Source organism: Gallinula chloropus (assembly GCF_964237585.1).
Source record: "Gallinula chloropus genome assembly, chromosome: 17".
NCBI classification, from domain to species: Eukaryota; Metazoa; Chordata; class Aves; order Gruiformes; family Rallidae; genus Gallinula; species Gallinula chloropus.
In genome coordinates this window covers 10,881,249-10,901,246 of record NC_140102.1, presented here as the reverse complement: position 1 = coordinate 10,901,246, position 19,998 = coordinate 10,881,249, and the positions used below count along the sequence as shown (strand labels likewise).

Genomic DNA, 19,998 nt, shown 5'->3' with positions numbered 1-19,998 from the left:
TGGAAAGCAGCCCTTCTCCAGACCTTTCCCACATGGGAGTCATGGTGAAGTCATGCCCATGTCAGTATCCACTACAGTGGGAGGCGGTTTGTGCAAAGGGGGAGTGGGTGTTGCCAAAGACCAGTAAGAGTAAAAGGTTTGGACCTTCTGCCTTTCAGAAAAAGCCAGCAGTACGACTGCAAATGGTACATCCCACTCACTGACCTTAGTTTCCAAATGGTGGACGAGTCTGAGGCAGTGCCTAATATCCCACTGGTACCTGATGAGGAACTGGATGCCATGAAGATCAAGATATCCCAGATCAAGAATGACATCCAGCGTGAAAAGGTAAAAGGGGTCGAGTACTCCATGCCAAGTACAGACTTGGTGTCTCTGCTGAGTTGGGGTGCTGATAGAAGCAGCATTCCCAGAGCTGCACAGCATGGGGAGTCATGCCAAAACACCCTGTTCAGCAGAGGCTCGTAGTGCAGCTCTGTTAGCAGTGATATCCAGATGCTCTGCAGCCCGTTGTTGCTTGTCCTAGTGCACAGCTTGAATAATGATGTCCTGTGAAGAGGCAGAAACAAAAAGACCCTGTAGTTGTACCCAGTAGCTCCTCAGCTTGCATGGAACTGCCTGTGACTGCTATCCCTGAACATCTGTGTTAGGGGTGGGGCTCCTACACAGCAGACAAGCACTGGGAGTGTGGCAAGCCAATTTCTGGCTGTTAAAAGTATGATCCTGCAAATTATTTTGGTCAGAAGCCATGTACTTCTGAGTTCTTGCAGACTCAGTTATGCCTCTGAAGCTTCTTCTGATTTCACCAGTGTCAAAGCACCAGCAGGCAAAAGGAGAACACCAATTATACACACTGGACAGTCTGACACAGATACCATGCCCCTGGCCCAGCCTTCTCTTTGGTTACAAGGCATGTTTTCTCAGATGTGTTAAACTCCAAACTTTCCTGGAATCCAAAAGACAAATTAAGAGTTTGAAACCTGAAAGCTCGCTGGTGTGTAGAACAGGATATGAATAACATTGCTTGTACGGTGAGAAATCTATCCCCCACACTTCCAAAGAACATGCTGCCCTGTCTGGCTTTCAGAGAGGGCTTCTTGGAAGAGGTAAGATGTTAGGAGGAACATCGTGTGGAAACCTCTTACTCACAAGGTGCAGTTCTTGAAAATACCTGCTTCAGTGCACCGGTGCCAAACAACATATGTGGCTGGATTTGGGTCTGGGTTTTATAAAAGATAAAACTTGGGGTTAGCTGACCTCTGTTGGTAATGGGTTGCTGGTGGGTGGGAAAAAAAATTTGGCAACAGTTTTGGGCAGCTTCTAAAGAAGTTCCTTACAGTCTCCTTAGTTAAAGGATGCTTACGGACCTGACAGTGCCCACTGCCCAGGGACATGTTGCTTCTGCAGCCTCTGGAAGTACAGGGTATAGCTGAGACAGTGGCCACACACCTCTGCACCACCATGTGGGGCAGCTGGAGGTGGGAACAGAACCGAGTCTGAGTGTGGGGATGCTGCAGGTTAACATCTTCCTGAGCAGCCCTGGGGGCCCTCATGGCAGCATTTCTCTGTCCTGGGACCATGTGGCTACTCACAGAGCATCCACAGACTGTGGACCTAAAAATGTCTGCCAGTGTAAATGGGGACAGACCTTGGAGAATGACATTTATCCTCTGTCTCCTTCTCTCCCTCACCCTTTAGAGAGCCAATAAGGGCAGCAAGGTCATTGAGAGGTTGAAAAAGAAGCTGTCTGAGCAGGAATCCCTCCTACTGCTGATGTCCCCTAATATGGCCTTCCGGGTACACAATCGCAATGGCAAGGTGAGTGGCTCTTCTGGTTTCTTAGCGTCAAGGTGTGCATGTGCTGTTATACAAGGAGGTCTTTGTGCCCTCTACTGTCTGTCCTGAAAGCACTTTTCAAGCAGCAGAAACCTGACTCTTGCTAAACCAGAGGTTATGGTGACATCCTGTTAAGGCTATGACTAATCTCTATCACAGAGCATTACGAGTGGAAATGGACCTCGACAGATCATCTAGTCTAACTCCCTGCCACAGCAGGATCACCCAGACTAAATCACACAGGAACACATCCAGACAGGGTTTTGAAGTCTCCAGAGAAGGAGACTCTACAACCTCTCTGGACAGTCTGTCCCAATGCTCTGTCACCCTCACAGGGAAAAAGTTTCTCCTTATATTCACATGGAGCTTCCTGTGCTCCAGCTTCTACCCGCTGCTCCTTGTCCTGTCGCTGCCATCACTGAGCAGAGTCTGGCTCCAGCCTCCTGACTCTTGCCCTTTATAAACATGAATAAGGTCATCCCTCCGTCTTCAGGCTAAAGAGGCCCAGCTCCCTCAGCCCCTCCTCATAAGGAAGGTCTTCCACTCCCTTCATCATCCTGGTGACCCTGTTCTGGGCTCTTTCAAGGAGTTCTCTGTCCCTGAACTGAGGGGCCAGAACTGGACACAATATTCCAGGTGGGGTCTCACTGGGGCAGAGCAGAGGGGGAGAAGGGCCTCTCTTGACCTACAAACCACCCCCCTTCTCATACACCCCAGGAAGCCATCGGCCTCCTTAGCCACAAGGGCACAGTGCTGGTCATGGTCATCCTGCTGTCCCCCAGGACCCCCAGGTCCCTCTCACCTATGCTGCTCTCCAACAGCCCAGTCCCCAACCTATACCGGTACCTGGAGTTGTTCTTGCCCAGATGCCAGACCCTACCCTTTCCCTTGTTACATCTCATTACACTTCTCCCCACACAGCTCTCCACCCTGTCTCTATGTAACACTGTTTAAAAAGTAATGCCAGAGATCAGTGCCCTACCGCAGCACGGGCCCTGGCAGAGTAGTAGGAGCAGCTCTCAGGTAAGGTAAAGGTCTACAGCAGCTGCCTTCTAGACTCTCCTTCAAGTTCAAGACTTAGTGCACAGGACCTTGTGCTGCCAGGGACACAGCTGCTGTTTGCAGGGTGAAGCTCTGTCAAAGCCCTGACTGTAGATGCCTGTGTTGGTGCTGTGGGCACACTGCTGAGAAAGCACGCTGCCAGGGTCCTGCCTATCGCTGACAGAGCTCCATAGGGCTACTGACAGGACTGTATGTGCAATAATTTCCACTGGAGGAGGGTGGCAGGCAGGCAGGCCTGCTCCCAACAGCTGGTCAAACTGATGCACACCCTGTTTTCTTCTGTTTTCGTGGTCAGAGTTACACATTCCTCATTTCATCGGACTATGAAAGGGCGGAGTGGAGGGAGAACATCCGGGAGCAGCAGAAGAAATGTGAGTGTCCCTCACCTGGGCATTGGTATGAATGCTGGGACCTTGTTAGAGAGCAGGAGTCCAGAGGATGAGTTGTGGGGCAGGGTTCCCTGCAAAAAGAGAGATGTTTGCTGAAATCCATAGCACAACTTGGATGTCTTCTGTCTCTGCACATCTCAGCCTGTCTGGGGGACTTTTGCTTGCAGCAACATGTAGGAGATGTGTAGGGACAGCACGTAGTAAGCGTGTGGAGAGATCCTTTTCCCCTAGAGATGCGAGTTCTGTGCAGTTCCAGGTCAAGGGAAAAGCTGCACACTTTCACCTGGCTCCAGTCCAAAGAAAAGTACCTTTTATGGCATGGGTGGTTTTTGGCTTTACAAGAAAACATGAGTCCCCCTTGTTTCCTGTGAACTACACTGAGACTTTCCTACTCCCCAAGAGTTACTAAATATGGCTTCAGGAGGGCTGGGCTGCAGGAGCAGCACGGTGCTGAGCACCATGGTTCCATTGTTGAGCATTGCCCAGTGAGCAGCTATCCCACATCTGCCTAGAGTGAGGGTGTATGCATCCAGCCTCTGCTCTGAATTTTAATTCCTCCCTCTTTGAATCTCCTTGGCAGGCTTTAAAAGCTTCTCACTCACATCGGTGGAGCTCCAGATGCTGACAAACTCCTGTGTGAAGCTTCAGACGGTCCACAACATTCCCCTCACTATCAATAAGGAAGGTGAGGCCCTTGTTCTGTGCTTTCTCCTGGTTCAGCTGCAGTGAAAACCTGCTACATTCGTGCATTTCCCCCTCCTACTGTTTCATTTTGCTACAGGTTTCAACTTGGTGATGAATTACAAACTGAGAGTTCCTGGACAACAAAAGCTGAGACCATATGTACCACCTTGTGTAGTTTAGTTGAAGGAGATGATAGTGTACAAAAAGAGAGCAGCAAAACAAGAACAATCTGCCATCCCGATGTTATTTGATGCAACAATAAAAATACAAGCTCCAAATTACATGGCTATGTCTAAATTAGTAACGTTTCCCTGGACATTCTCCAATATATATTCATTGATTATTAAATGGTCTCTACATGGAGCCAGCGTGCCAGGGATTGGATTGCCTATTGGAGTCCTAGCCTGGGACAGCTTTTAACTATGCCTGGGAATGCTTTGGAAGAACAATAGTTGGCCAAAATTGTGTCAGAGACCATCCTGAATTCCTGCTTAATCTTCTAGGATAGACTTGGCCTACTTTTTCTCCTTTGAATTTGTTCCATGCTGACCCTAGAAATGTCATTGTAAAAAGCCACACATTGCCAGGAGGTGTAACAGTTGAAACTATACTGAGCCTGGAACAGTCCTTCATTGAAATGGCTAGGTTACATGCTCCTGGCATCCTTTTCAGGGACAGTTTGCCCTCTGCTCATTAACCCATGTAAAATCAGTTTCATCACTGTCTTTTGCTCTTGGCTCCTCTGAGTCTAACAATTCCTTGGATCTTTTGTACAGATGATGAATCCCCAGGTCTTTATGGATTCCTGAATGTCATTGTCCACTCTGCCACAGGATTCAAGCAAAGTTCAAGTGAGTTGCAGCTCTGTAACACACAGAGGTATTGATGGGGGTTAGATAATTTGGGTGCTGTGGCAGCTGGGTGTGGACTGGTTTAGGGCTGCAGCATCTGGGACGATGGTGAGGAGGAAGAGGGGTGATTTGGGGAACTGGAAGTGAAATTGGGGCACTGGTGTAGATTTAGGGGAATGCAAGTTTGTAGTGCTACTGTTGAATCTCAGAAAGAGCAGGCTCAAGCATGCAGCAGTATTTTCTAGGCCTGGTCTGTTGATAGTTTTAAAAAGCTTCTGTCTCTGTGTCCCCTCCTCAGATTTGTACTGCACGTTAGAGGTGGATTCCTTTGGGTATTTTGTGAACAAGGCTAAAACCAGAGTTTACAGAGACACCACAGAGCCCAACTGGAACGAGGTAGGTTGGGTGTTTCTTCGTGTGACTTGTTCCATGTGCCAAATATCAACGTGTGATGGGCAGAATACCCACAAATGGAAGAACTTGCTCTGTGCTCAGCACTTGTGCTGCATATGCTGCCTCTCAGAAAACACTTTTATGCCAGGTTCATTTGGCTGTCAGGGTTTGCAGAAGATTTTCTCTTGGATTAGCTGTAGTTAAACAAACATTTCAGTACAAATGAGTCCTGTCCAGCATTTCTTTTTTTAAACATGTGCATGTTTGATTGTGTTTTTTAAAGAGACAAGTGAAAATATGTTGAAAAGGGAGGTGTCTTTGTTGTGTTGTGAGGGGGAAGATAAGATTTTGCCTGTTTACAGCCAACTCAGACCTGCTGGGGAGCAATATTAAGTGATGTGTAGCTGAAACTCAGTGAAACCTGACTGAGGAGTTGCCTCTGATTTTACCATCTTACATATACAAACCAATTTCAGTTTATTTCTAGATGAACTCTGCTAGGGACAAGGTTTTGGTCAGTCTTTAACTGCTCCTTCTGGATGAGTTGTAAGGAGATTATATTGACTATTAAGAGACTAGTGTCCTGGTGTGATGTACTCATTGCATTTTATTTTCCTGGTGGCCTGCAGGAGTTTGAGATTGAGCTGGAAGGTTCTCAAACTCTGCGGATTCTGTGCTATGAAAAGTGTTACAACAAAACCAAGCTCACCAAAGAGGATGGAGAGAGCACAGATCGCATCATGGGGAAAGGACAGATTCAGGTAAGTCTGTGCTTAACTTGTTCCTCCTACTTGTTCCTCCTTACTGTAAAACATAACTGGACTTTGGGATCTCGGAGTGCCCTGGGGAATGTTTTTTCTGCCTTATGATTGTGTCAACATTGGAGACCTTTCTCTAGGTAGCAAGGTTTACAGTGTGATTCACAGGCAGGAAGTCAGCAGGTGTTTCCCTATTGCCTTGTCCCCTGTGCCTCCTTCAGTACTTCTGTGGAATAGGTGCTTTGTCAAGAAGGATTAGTTTGATCTCTTGAGTTGGCTGTTAACACGTTTGGAACTTCCAGCACAGCCTATAGGAACTGCACCCTGTTAGTGTGGAGGATGCTCTGCGTGTGACTGAAGAGGAAGCAATGAATCCACTGTCCCCTCCGCGAGCCATGCGGAAGAATTGCTACGTTCCGTACGTGCTAGGAGCTGATTGATGTGACAGCAAGGCCTTGGAGGACAGGCTTATTGTCCTGATAACTACCATGGCCACAGCATAGTGTCTGTGACAGCAGGCTGCCTCTGAGAGAGCTTTCCACTGCTGAGAATCAGCATGGGATGCTTGGTGTATGTGGCAAATGTGTGACACAGCAGGGGAGGTGATGAGATGGTTGCAGATGGACGCTGCTGTCCGGGAGCTGCTGTGTGATAAAGCAGTAAAACACTGTGCAGGAGACATCAGGCCATCGGTGGAGACTGACATGGAGAACATATGTGTCCCCCTCTTTGTCCTGTTTGTTGCACTGTCTGTCCACAGCTTTAGGAATGTGTAAGGGTTTGCTCTGAGGATACGTACTATGTGTTGGACTGGCTGTTGTACGGAGCAGTGACGCTGCCCAGATACCTCTTTTTTTTCTCTCTGGCATGCTGAAAAATGCCACCAGTTCTCCTCCATTTACACTGGACTCTTCATCACGCCCTGGGTGACAGGTTTCTCCAACATTTGCATGCTGGTCACACAGTCCAAGGCCGCTTGTGGGATTTCAGAAACAGCTCTGATTGAGATCGTAGCTCACCTTTACTCCAGAGGGTTCATTGTCTAAATGAGCTTCATTAGAGCCATTCCTTTCCCTCCCTCCCCACAGCCCCAAGGCTGCCATGCCATTTTCAGGGAAAACATTCCTTGCCAAATGCATGGTGGGTGTTTGAAAGACAATTTGTGTACAGATCAATAAATGCTAGTACAGCATGCCTCCCATGTATGGCTCTCAGGCTAACCAGAAATCTGTATGTCCCTTCTGCTGACAAAAGCTTATTTTCCATGGAGCTGAACAACTACAAAAGAGCAAGCTCTTGGCCCTGAAATGCCCTGGAGATTTCTGTGCTCATAACAGAGGACCCTGAGGTCACTGACCCTCTAAATCCTTCCACTGTTTTATATGGAATTATTTAAAAACTAATACATTGCTTTATTTTAACTACATTTTTTCTTAGGAGTGGACATTTTTATGCACACCACTTGTACATTCTGTTAAAACATTTTATTCTCTTAAAACATTTTTTACTTAATAAGTAAAAATACTCTTCAGTGATATCAAATATTAATTGCATCATGAGTCTTTTATAGGAACCTAAAAAAAAAGGTTTTGATTGATGTGCAACAGTTGCTTTCTGTTGTATTATAAAAAGCAAATGCAAAAGTTTATAAGGGGACTTGATGACCTCTCAGAACATCTCTTAATTCTCAGTGATTTGTGTCCCATCACACAACTTTTCAACACTATTGAATAACTGCAAAAAGATGTTGTAAAAGAGTCTGGTAAGATGTTGGGGGTGATAGAAATTATTAAAGGGATTTGTTTTTAAAGCAAATACTGTTTCTCTATTCAAAATGGTAATAAAGCAACAACAAAATGAGCTTAAGCCCTGTGGCTGAAGGTTAGCTGTGCTAACGCTGTCAGCATCTCTTCCAGTCACTGGTTTTATAGTCATTTTCCTTCAAGATTTTCCCAGGTGCTTTTACATTAAATTGTGTTTGCTTTAGAGTTGCCAGTGGATCTAGGGCCCTCTGTTTTGCTGTTGTTGTGCTGTCGTTACCCAGCCAGCGTCTTGCCTTGCGTGAAGGCAAGCCCTCTGAAGTTGGATGAGGTTGGGTTGGGTTTTTTTTCCTACATTCCCTTTAGTTAAAAACTCTGGGGACATCAAGAGTTGTGTTTGCATCCTCCTGCTGATAAAAACAGGGCAATTTCTGTGTTGGCCAAATGGCAACATATTGTTAGCCATGTATTATTGTAAATCTGCAACTTCCCACTGCTGGGACTTCTGACTCACCAAATTCTGAGCTACAGTGATGAAAACAATGCATCAAGAAAGACAAGGACTGTTTTGGCTGTGAAATGTTTATTAAATCTCTCCGTTACATAATGGCAATGGAGGAAGGAAGACTGAAAATTGGTCTGGAGTTTCCAGGAATGGGCAGTAATTTTAATAGCTCCCATTGCTCATATTTTCTTTTCCTCTGGAATATTTCATTTACCTGTTTTTATGGCCACACGCAAGAGCTTCATTGCCTGCCAATCTGCAAGCTTTATCTCTGAAAAATAAAACCTCAGGGTTTTAATATGGGAGAAGCTCCAGTAAATGTAGAAGTGAAGCCCTCATCAGACCACCTAGGAATGGCCGCCCTGGATGTGCAATGTTTAACTAGCCAGCATGTGTGGTTGGGGGCATCTGTTACATCTCAAGAAACGCTGGGATAAGGTGCCATTCCTACATACACTGTGAAACTGAAATTACTGGGGAGTTTGGGGGAGGAAGAAACGGGCATCATCTTCTGGAGCCCTGGTTCAGTTGTAAACCTCAGCTCCTCTCATTTGGAATTCTCTACTTTTTTTCTTTCTGCTGTTACCTTGCAGTCCACGTCCGGCGCTGGGAGGCCAGCCCGTTTGCTGGTGGTGTGGTAGTCGTGTCCCTGTGTTTGGAGTGTAGCAGCCTTTTGTTTGGTCCTGAGACTGTGTACCTAAGCCAGCACATGTGTCAGCAAGCCTGGCCTCTGCCCTGGGAACAGTCTGTATGAGTAAACTGACGCTTCATCCTGTAAACCAATCCATCCCCTCCCGTCGGTGCCTCCTGGAAATGTTGTTTCCTTTGTCGGGTTTTTTTCCTCTTTCTTTTTTTTTCCTCCTTCTTTTCTGCAGAATCAGCTCACACAAACCATTTTCTTCACCTTCTCAGCAGAGCTGGAAAATCAAAGAGGATATGACCTTAGATCAGTCATTCTGTGGTAGCAGTGCACACCATTCCTCTGTTGCCATGCAAAACAATCACTCTTATCTGCTTAATTATCTGGGCTGTCTCATAGCAGTGCACATGGCTATTTCAGATATCTAGATGTAAAACAGATTGTCACAGGCTGTACCTCCCAAGTGTCAGCTCAGAAAACCTTTTACACACTCGAGTTCATTTAAACAGTTGGCTCATGCAGAACAGGATCCCAGCAATGAAACTAGGGTGGAAATGAAGAAGGCAATGGGTCATGTCTAAAGCGTGATGGCGGGAAAGATTAACATGTCAGTGGGGAGCATTGAGAAGAAGAGGGTTATGGCTGGACTGGGAGTTTCCAGCAGCCATAAGACTGACAACATGTATGTCACATCAGTTACAATTAAAAATTGATGGAGTGTAAAGTTGCTAGGGAGATTTAATAAAGGGAGGAAGTAATGTGAATAAATAGCATAAAACACACTAACCTTAAGGTTGCCTCAGCCCTTGCTCCCAGGCGTTTAATTTCCACTAATGCTGCTTCATTTTTTCTGCTTTCTGAGTGTTTGGGCCTTTTTTCATCTTTCTCTTCTGAGGGATTGAAAAAACCCATCATCAAATTCTCTGTGGTGGCTTCTAAGGCAGAGCACAGACACTCTTCTTAGGGCCTGGCTTGGATCTGCCATTGACCAGCATCCTCAGTTTCCCTTTTCCCAGGTCCTCACCATTATGTTCTGCACATTCAGCCCCTACTGGCTGCTCTACACTAATTGTCTGTGTTAATTCAGTGCTAAGCTGTTGCAAGGGCCAGAGACTTGCACTCAGAAATCCCTCTGGTGCTGAGCTGCTTTGTTCTATTGTGTTCCGTGCAGGATGCAGAGAGGCATTTGCTTGGCTCATTAGTGCATTTGGGGCTATAGCTTGCCACTGCAGATACCAAAGAACAGGCCACAAGGGGTCTGGAGGTGCTGGGGGAGTAAAGACAAACTGGTTTGCTTGTACTTTTCCTGTGCAGCATGTGGATTTGGTGGCGACTGCGCAAATAAGCCTGTGAGTTACAGTCTTTGAGGGCTGGAGCAGGTCTGTCCTGTTCTTGCACAGGTCATAGAAACAACAGTTTTTCAGTTTCAGTGGAGATGGGACAGGTCCTTTCATCACTCAAACCAAGCAGCTGTTTGAAGGAAACTTTTAGAGGTGCAGTAAATTTCCCTGCTGAACTGATGTGGAGGCAGCCATTTCAACAGGGCCTCCCCTGCTCGAGCTGGCAAAGCGAGCATTATGTGCTTGTGTACTTGGAGCATCCTCCTTTTGGCACACTGTCTGTAGGTCTCATTCTTCTACACAGTGTTCCTTCTTCCAGGTCACTGATCTCCAAATCAGGCCAGAAGACAGCACGGACCCGGTTTGTCACAGGCCCTCTCTGTGTCGGAGCACCACATTCCCTAACGCTTTGTTTTCAGCCTGCTCTGTAGCCTGCCTGCTCCTGCTGCCCTTTCTCTGTGTCGCTCTTTCTGGCCTTACGAGGTCAGTCATCTGTAGGGAGCAGGACTGAAAATGTCCTCATAGTCTAAACGATGTTCATAGCTGACTCTGTTATTTTCTACTGCGACTGTTGGATTGTTAGGCCCGATCTTCCCATCTCGCTCAGTGGTGCTGAGAGCTTAGTCAAGTTTTGCCCTCTTTTTGGTGTCCTGGATTCAGCCAGGATAGAGTTAATTTTCTTTCTAGCAGTTGGTGTAATGGTGTTTGGGAGTTGGGATGGGAACAGTGCTGATAGCACCCTGATGTTTTTAGTTGCTGCTAAGAAGTCAGGGACTTTTCAGTTGTTCATCTTGCCCTGATAACAAGAAGGTGGGGGGCACCCAGGAAGCTGGGAGGGGACACAGCCAGCGCAGGTGACCCAAACTGGCAAAAAAGGATATTCTGTGCCAATGACATCATGCTCAGCATAAAGGGGGGCTTGTCCAGCTTTGGGACAGCTCTGAGCTGTACGGCCTGAGTTGTGCGGTTTGGTGAGAAACTGCATCATGTACCACCAGTTTCATATATGTTTGCTATAAAAGTTCTATTATTGTTATTTCTCTCTCTGCTGTCCTAGTAAATCGTCCTTATCCCAACCAAAGGTTTGCCTTTGGGTTTTTTCCTTTTCCCCTTCCCCCCAGAGCGAGCAGCTGTGAGGCGCTCAGCTCCAGGCTGGCGGCAGAACCACGGCGATTCGCTTCCATCATTTCCCTTGTGTATTTAAACAGCATTTTATTTTAAAATTCTTTTTTATTAAATTGCTGCTGCTGTTGTCAGGGATCTATGTGGGGTTGGCTCAGGTCAGCCAGGCCTGCTCCCTGGTCCTTGCTCACCGTAGCTGTCTCCTGCCAGCCCTGCACTGGAGGTCAGAGACAGGGGGCAAGAGGGAGCAGCAGGTATACCCGCAGTCCTTGCTCAGCACCAGGAGATACCCAGCAAGGGAGAGTTGCTGTGTGCTCCCAGCCCCAGCACACACTGCAGTCACTAGCCCTTTGCAGCCATACAAAATTCCCTCTTGAGGCAGAGTTGGGCTTTGTTTGCCTCACGCTTTTTAACAGCTATTTACTTGCTTTCATTTTGTGCAGCTGGGAGTTCCCCAAGCATCACAGAGACATAACTGGTAACACACAGTAGCGTAAATTGTAACTGGATGCTGCTGGACTTAACTTCACTGGCAAATCTTCAAGCCCTTTTACCCCTTCAGTCTTAAGCAATCTCTCCCTGCTGTAAATAATGCACCCACAGCTACTCCATCCTAAAAGCATATGGAAAATGGCTTCCGAGCTGGTGGGTCAGCTGTGGCTGTGGGTGTCAGTGGGGCCGTTTTGGCAGCCTGATGAGATGACTATTTAGGCAGCTGGAGAGCAAGCTTTCAGGAATACTGAGCATGGTCGGTCTTCATAGGAAACCAGACACTTCAGAAATGGTTTCCTCTTGGTTCTGGGAAAGAATGCAGTTGTTGAAAGAAACCAAACGGAAATTCAGGGAAGAACAGCCTAGATTCTGGCCAACTTCTAGGGACCTTGGCCAGCCGCACAGGCGGGGGCGGATCTGTTCCGCCAGAGTTATAAGCAAACCCTCTTGGCAAGCAGACTGTTATTTGGGCTTGCTGAAGCACTGAAGCTAAGCGCTGCTGCCCATTGGCCTCCTGGAGCTTTGCGCAGTCCCAAAATGTGGGAGCTCCTGGTTACTGACTATTCCTTACAAGGGATCTTCAGGAATTTCTGCCAGAGTTGCACCTACAGGAGCCGGTCCAATTCGACAGGAAAGCATGTGTGTGCTGGCAGCATCCCTCTCTGGTCTCACGTCCGTAACAAAGTGCGCAGAGATAAGGTTGGCCTGACTTTGCTTGTCTGTTGCTTCTTGGGGTCTCTCCAGTGTGAGCACGCTGGGAGAACTTGTTCTCTCTGCTGGTTGCTGTTTTCTGGGAAGTGAGGAAGGGTGTGGGGAGGACTGGTCTCTGTAGCTGTCAGCAGCATTGGGCTAGTTTTTCAATGATCTGAAAGAAAGCTTGAGCACGGTTGCATCGGAAACTTCACAGAATCTCCTGCCACTGCTGCTGTTTCACCATTTGCCTCTTCCTGTTGGGCAGCTCTGCTTTAACATGGGGTTTTGCAGGGGGGAGGAGCTGTGCTGCAGCAGCAGCTCTAGTTACTGTCTTTTTGTTTGCCGACCTCAGTAAACTTGAGACACAGAACCTACAGCAGTTGCCTGGTCTTGCTGTGTCTTGGTGTTCGAGCCAGGTGTTACAAAGCCATGTCAGGAGGCATGGAAGTCTTCTTGCTTTGGCTGGTTCTGCTTGCTGATAGGAGTCCCCATGCAAACAGGTCTGTTGAGCTACACTCTGTGGGCAGTCAGGTGCATTTGGACTGTCCCAGGCAGTACTGGAATGTTGTTTGGCTGATGCTTGAGGACTTCCATCAGAGGAACATAATCCTTCATTGAAGCTACTAGTTCGTAGCCAAGAGCTATGAAGTTCTCCGGCCTGGCTTTTTATTCCTGTGCAGCAATTTCACCCGCATCCACTCTCACCTGTGTCTAGAATGCAGAGGGAGACAGCTTCCTCTGTTTCAAATCAGAGTTCCTTTGGAAACCTTTCCTCCCCTTTTCTGACTCGTACAAGGGGCAACGGGTGCAAGCTGGAGCACAGGAAGCTCCATGTGAATGTAAGGAGCAACTTCTTCACTGTGAGGGTGACAGAGAACTGGGACAGGCTGCCCAGAGAGGTTGTGGAGTCTCCTCCTCTGGAGACATTCAAACCTGCCTGGATGCATTCCTGTGTGATTGAGTGTAGGTGATTCTGCTGTGGTGGGGGGTTAGGGTTAGATGAGCTTTTGAGGTCCCAACCAACTCCTAACATTCTGTGATTCTGTGTAGCCCTGTGGGATGGGGCAAATTTGTCTGGCTCTTAATGTGCCTGTTGTGCTAAAGCAATGAACACAGTCTCTCTTTTTATGAATACTGCAGTCATTGGCTTTCAAACAATTATTTTTCTCACTGAAGTGGCCTTTATTGTTGAGCAGACACTGCACACATGTTGCTGTGTGAGAATCCTCATTAGCCCTGCTCAGAGAACTACACAATATCCGAGTGTCCCGTAACCTAAACCCAGGGAAACCTTGGAATGTGTGTTTTCCTATGGAAAAGCTACATGTTGGAAGTGGTAGTGCTCTGCTCACTCACAGAAACGTCTCAGGGTAGCTGATTTCTCTGAAGTCTCTTTCTAGCTCATGGGTAACTTCCATGTTTTTCAGCTGGAGCCACAGGCATTGCAAGACAAAGATTGGCAACGCACAGTCATCTCGATGAATGGAGTAAGTATGGAAAACAAGTTAGCACTGCTTCTGACCCTCTCGTGGGCTTTCCTTCTCTGCTGTGCATTGCAGCATTAAAAAAAAAAAGGAAAGTGATTGAAAAGTGACAATGGTTCTCTCTTTTATCCAGGTTGAAGTGAAGCTGTCAGTGAAGTTTACCAGTCGGGAGTTCAGCCTGAAAAGGATGCCGTCCCGGAAACAAACTGGGGTGTTTGGGGTCAAGATCGCTATTGTCACCAAGTGAGCTGATGGGTCACTTTTCTCCCTGTTGTTTCTATAAAGCCAGCTGGGCAGTTGGTTGTGCCTGTCCTTGTCCTGCTGGGGGATCTGTCAGCCCAGTCTGCTCCACTTAGGCAGTAGCATAGATGGCTGTGGAAAGGAGATGCTTCATTCTCTGAGCTTCATTTTTTACAGGGGAAAAACCAGTGTGCCCACAGGCTTTGCAACCCAGGGTGTTTGCTTACAGCATATCAGAGTTCCAGAAATACCCCTTGCCCCTTTACTCCATAGTTAGCTGACTTGATCACAAATTTCCAGAGCTACTGAACAGGGCTGTTTCCTTTCCATAATCAGAAATGTTCAAATTTTTTGGATCCTATTGTATTATTTTAACCCCTGATCTTTTGCCATGAATCGTTTGCCAGAAGAAACCTGTTTGTTCTATTAGATAGTTTGGGAAGTGTGGCATTTCCTCCCTATGGAATTGCATTAACTGGAAAGCAACAGTGTTGCTGTGTATCTGAGGTTTGTTTGGGAATCCTCCGATGGCCTACGCCAAGTTGTAGATTCTAGGAGCAGTAGGACCTGGCCAGAAGCCTGAGTGCTCAGGGTAGCTGCAGAACAACCAGAGCCAGACTGAGGCACTCAGAAAACCCTTTCCAGTCTTAAAAGGAGTTTTTCAGCTCAGTCTTGATCGCCTGCTCAGCCTTTCTCCCACCCCTTTTTCCAGAAGAGTTTTGCACAGCAAAATGATTTTAGCTGGCTGGGCTGACTGGGGTAACTGGGATTGATGGTGGGGGCTGTACTGAACTCTTCTACCTGTCTGTCTTAAGGAGAGAGAGATCGAAAGTGCCTTACATAGTGCGCCAGTGTGTGGAGGAGATAGAGCGGCGTGGAATGGAGGAGGTGGGCATCTACCGTGTCTCTGGGGTTGCAACTGATATCCAGGCTTTGAAAGCTGCCTTTGATGTCAGTAAGTAATTGTCTCATGTTTTCCTTTGCACTGTGGGTACCTGTGTGAGCTCTGTCGGGTGATCCGCTACTCGCCACCCTCTCAGGGAAGAATTTCTTCCTAGAATCTAATCTACATCTCCCCTCTTTCAGTTTAAAGCCATTGCCCCTTGTCCTGTTACTACAAGCCCTTGTAATTAGCCTGTAATCCAGCTTCCCTGTAGCCCCTTTAGGTACTAGAAGTCTGTAATAAGGTCTCCCTGGAATCTTCTCCAGGCTGAACACCACCAACTCTCTCAGTATTCTTCAACCCAAGACATACAACAGGGTGTATCCTTATACCAAATAACATATTGTTACTCTTCCCAGCCCACGTGAAATGGTGGGTTTGCCTGCCTAGCCAAATCTTGGTAAATGGCAGTTGCCTTCCTTAGGGAAGCAATCAGAAGCTGTAATTTCCTCACTGTTCTGAGGTCTCCAAATTAATAGAAGTCCTTGAAATTGAGAATGTTTTGGGAAAACAAGCCAGGGAAAAAATTACTTCTAAGACTGACAAGGAAGGGTGTTTACAAAACTGAAGTTGGGTGGTCAGGGCTCCTGCGTTGTCGTCTTAACTCTAGACAGAGTTGAGATTGTAAAATTAGACAGTTTTGACCAGCCTTTGTAAAGCATTCTTTGACCTTGGCAGAAAATGGCTCTTTATGGGTGCTGCATTTAAAAGCATTGCATGTGTGTCCCAAACTGCGTCCAAGATCAGGCAGATGAAACACCTCCAAATTGCTGAGGTACAAACAGTGAAGTTATGCCCTACTTCCAGCCTCCACACGATGGTCCAAGGACTGCTCCAGCCACATGCCACAAACTCTTGATGCAAACAGTCATGAAGCCTGTGCCAAGTGCCCAAATTCACCCTCCCTGCGCTTTGTCTTCACTTTTTTTTGGTTAAATTTCTTCCATTGCAAAGATTTTAAAATTACTTTTCCCCTTTACATGAAATGCTGTTTTACATAAAGCTTCATTAAACTCTGTACCGGCTCTGCTGGCTGGTTTAGTTTAGGGAAAGGGGGGGTGGGTTTGTTGTTCTTAATAGTAACAAAACTGAAATGTGAGCCCTGAATATCCTATGTACTTTAACTATGCTCAGTGGGGAGTTGCCAGCCTCAGAGTCTCTTACTCAAAGCTGTCAGGGGCAGGGAATTGGAATAACAGTTATTGTTGCTAGCAAAAATTGAAATGCAGATAAATACAGTGGAGCAGAGCTTGTTCCAGATCAGGCTGAGGTTGTTGCCACAGCCTAACTAACCCTGGGGAGTGTGAGGTTCCCTCTGCTTGGTTTAAAGCTGTAAACTGTTTGCAGCACTTTCCAGTTGTCAGAAGGCAGCTCATTTAATCTGGGAAAATGTAAACAGGAAAACTCTCAGCTATTTGGGTAAAGAGAGAGGATAAATAATGGGAGCCAGAGCAAGAAAAAGAAGGAATGGAAGGCCAGCAGCTCTTTTACCCAGCTTCCCCTCTTCCTTCCTGCAGATAACAAAGACGTGTCAGTGATGATGAGCGAGATGGATGTCAACGCCATCGCAGGCACCTTGAAACTGTACTTCCGGGAGCTGCCGGAGCCCCTCTTTACAGATGAACTGTACCCCAACTTTGCTGAGGGCATTGGTAGGTAGTAGCAGAAATAACCCTTGAAAACCGGGTGTGTGCTAAAGATGCTGCTCTGTAGGAGGCTGCTCCTAGAGCAACACAAACCCGTATTTATACAGTTGGACAGAAGCCTGGAACAAGCTGTTAGGGAAGTGAAACGGAGCTCAGAAACAAGCCTTGGAATGGCATGGTCTGCCTGTGAGCTTGGATATGAGCAGACAATTGTCCTGCCTTTTCTGAGTCAAAACTGCCCAGTGCCTGAAAACCAGGTTCAGAACAGAATGACAGCCCACGTGCAGAGGCTCAGCTTGGCTTTTGCTCCATGCAGACCTCCAGGGAAGTGCTCTTGGAGGGGGATGGATAGATTGTCTTGTCTTGCCGCAGGGTGAAAACACTGTAATGGTTGAAAGTCTGAAAGCAGTTGGACTGCTTGAGAGAAAAGGCTTCTCTGCATATCTGTAAAATAAGGAGATCCTGTGGGGTATTGATGTGCAACTCTGACCTTCCAACCTATGATGTAATTACAGTCCATGACATCCATATTTGTTGGCTCGGGAAAATGGGCGGTCGGTCAAATTCTTGTTCACTGCCTATGCTGATATTTGTTTATTTTCTCTCTTGTAGCACTTTCAGATCCTGTTGCAAAGGAAAGCTGTATGTTGAATCTATTGTTATCGCTTCCAGAACCCAACCTTGTGACATTCCTTTTCCTTCTGGACCATTTAAAAAGGTAATATGTGGATCCTTAGACGGATTTTAACACATGAAGCATTGCTGTTCTGAAAAGAGGAGCCTTTTCCTTGAATTGGTGCTGAATTGCATAAATGAAGAAGTATTTGCTGATTTGCTGTGAATGCTCATCGGTTAACTATTGTCTCATACTCACTCACTGAGGCACTAAATCCTGAATTCCATCCCCACTCATACCAAAAGGATTAGAACTGACAGAAAGGGGTAACAAAAGTCTCAGGGCTTATCTAGTGTAAATGCAAATTCCTCCTGCAACATCACTGCAAATCTGCACCTGCATCTGGATACAAAGGGTTTTGTATAAATCATGAAGCTTTGGCTGTGTTTAAGTACTCGAGCCCCATGTCTCAGAAGGTGTCTGGAATCTAACATGATATATATTTAAAAATGCCACCTTTGCACTTCTGGAGGGGTCAGTTCCTTGCTTAGACTAGTCTTTCTGATCTTGTCTCTGTCTTTGTAAATATGGTTGTAACTGTGAAAAGTATTTCCATGTGCTTGATACCAATGCAGTAACCTTGCTTAATACGTGCACAATGCATGAATTTACAAAGGTGTTTTGTCAGCAGAGAGATGAAAGGTAATCTTGTGACAGAGGATCTGGATTCAGATCCAGGAAATCTGGGTTTTACTCACATTTCTGCTGCAGACTTTTCTGCCCTTGGGTAAATTTTTTAACCTGTGTGTCTCAGCTTCTCATTTATGAAACTGGGATGAAAAACATTCCTGTAGTCCTGTCCCACTCCTGTGGTCCCTTTCCCCATATTGTAGTTGTGTCACATCAAGGTATCGCTTATCTGTAAGTTCATTTAGGCACAGATGGAGACAGTGGTCTCTGAAATGTTTTACAAAAGGAATAATTATGGTTTCTTGCTTAAGGACTCTTCTAAACTCGGATATTTAAAATTATTTGCCTTGTTCATTCTTTCTTCCCCCAGGGTTGCTGAGAGGGAAAGCGTTAACAAGATGTCCCTGCATAATCTTGCAACTGTCTTTGGACCAACGCTGCTCAGACCTTCAGAGAAGGACAGCAAAATCCCTGCTAACCCAACCCAGCCCATCACGATGACGGATAGTTGGTCGCTAGAAGTCATGTCCCAGGTAGAATCCCAAATGTGCTGCTGAACCTTGCGAAGGCGATACGTGGTTAACTGCAGTCCTCCTTCTGTGTTTTCAGGACAGGGTGTTTTTGAGAAAATAAACAACTTTCACCCATACACAGCCATTTCAGACTGTAGAAGTGTCCTTCAGACAGTTCGGGCTGCTCCTGTACGAATGCAGCACACACACAATCCTGTATGTTTCCTGGCTGTGCACAGTAAGACTTTTTGTGGGCTGTCTCGCAGCGCCACGTTGCTAGCCTGGGATAAAAGGACCATCAGTGTGTTTTCACAGTGCTCCTCAACACTGAAGCCATCTTCACTTGTGCTCAGTAAAATTCTGTGCTAAATTTGGGTTTCTCTGGCCACTACTGCCTTTTGAAGGCAATGCAGAGAATTCAAACGTAGAGGCTGTTTTAGTGGGTCAGGCTGGTTTGTCCTTTCTTGACTGAGTAATGACAAACTAGGGTGTTTTCAGTGCAGTGGAACACCAACACCACTTTTGTACCCAGGGAGCCAAAAAGAGTGTCTCTGAAGCAACTTGTAATGTTCCTGCTGTTATATGCTGTATTAAAACAAATCCATAACTGCAAGGTGTTCCTGCAGAGAGGGCTATAGGCACGTCTGCCAACTCTCAAATAGCCAGGATGAGCTAACCAAGCATTATTATTACCTCTTTCTTTCCAGGTTCAAGTTCTTCTGTACTTCCTGCAGCTAGAGACTATCCCCACCCCAGACAGCAAGAGGCAAAGCATCCTCTTTTCCACAGAGGTGTAGGGGCCTGTGGTACCAACAGGACACAAAGAACTGCTCTTGGCATAAATCTGCCACACCCAAGAAAAAGACGACTGGTGTTTCTTCAGACCTGACTGGCCTGTTCCTGACCCGGGGGACTGTGGCCCTCAGTGCTTCTGCTGTTTGTTAACCAGAGACAAGCTGAAGAGAGAGGAGAAAAATCTCTACTTCGATTGGTAGGACCCGAACTGAACTGGAGATGGAGCTGTGCAGAGTCTCCACTAGAAGGAGCAATAGACACTTGAACAAATGCACCACAGAGTGTGGCTGTTATTCTTGTTGGGAATGTGACAGAAGGTATTCCTCATTTTATGGATTTAATTTATCGAAAAGAAACTTCAAGATTTCTACTGGACCACTTGATAGGATTCCCCTTTTGGGTGAGGGGGAGCTAAAGGATATATCACATCTGTGTCTTTAATAACTGCTGTTTTAAAAGTACTGTTCTAGGCCACAAAGATAGTGTTGCTTTGCGAGAGACGGGAAGGGTCTGGGATCTAACATTCCCTCCTCAGAAATTCAAGTCTTGA

General features: G+C 46.5%; 1 protein-coding gene across 2 annotated transcripts in view; it reads left to right on the top strand.

Moving 5' to 3' along the window:
* Positions 1–19,450, top strand: part of BCR (BCR activator of RhoGEF and GTPase) — a gene marked incomplete at both ends in the record, with an annotated part of 98,949 nt that extends 79,499 nt beyond the window's left edge. For both annotated transcript variants that reach the window (XM_084271866.1, XM_084271865.1), the window contains 14 exons: positions 159–327; positions 1,696–1,815; positions 3,191–3,266; positions 3,865–3,969; positions 4,745–4,819; positions 5,118–5,215; positions 5,842–5,973; positions 13,950–14,009; positions 14,140–14,249; positions 15,062–15,201; positions 16,707–16,841; positions 17,448–17,553; positions 18,512–18,674; positions 19,361–19,450. In XM_084271866.1, coding sequence (XP_084127992.1) covers positions 159–327; positions 1,696–1,815; positions 3,191–3,266; positions 3,865–3,969; positions 4,745–4,819; positions 5,118–5,215; positions 5,842–5,973; positions 13,950–14,009; positions 14,140–14,249; positions 15,062–15,201; positions 16,707–16,841; positions 17,448–17,553; positions 18,512–18,674; positions 19,361–19,450 — 1,579 coding nt within the window. The remainder of the gene's footprint in view (positions 1–158; positions 328–1,695; positions 1,816–3,190; positions 3,267–3,864; positions 3,970–4,744; positions 4,820–5,117; positions 5,216–5,841; positions 5,974–13,949; positions 14,010–14,139; positions 14,250–15,061; positions 15,202–16,706; positions 16,842–17,447; positions 17,554–18,511; positions 18,675–19,360) is intronic.
* Positions 19,451–19,998: the final 548 nt, after the last annotated feature.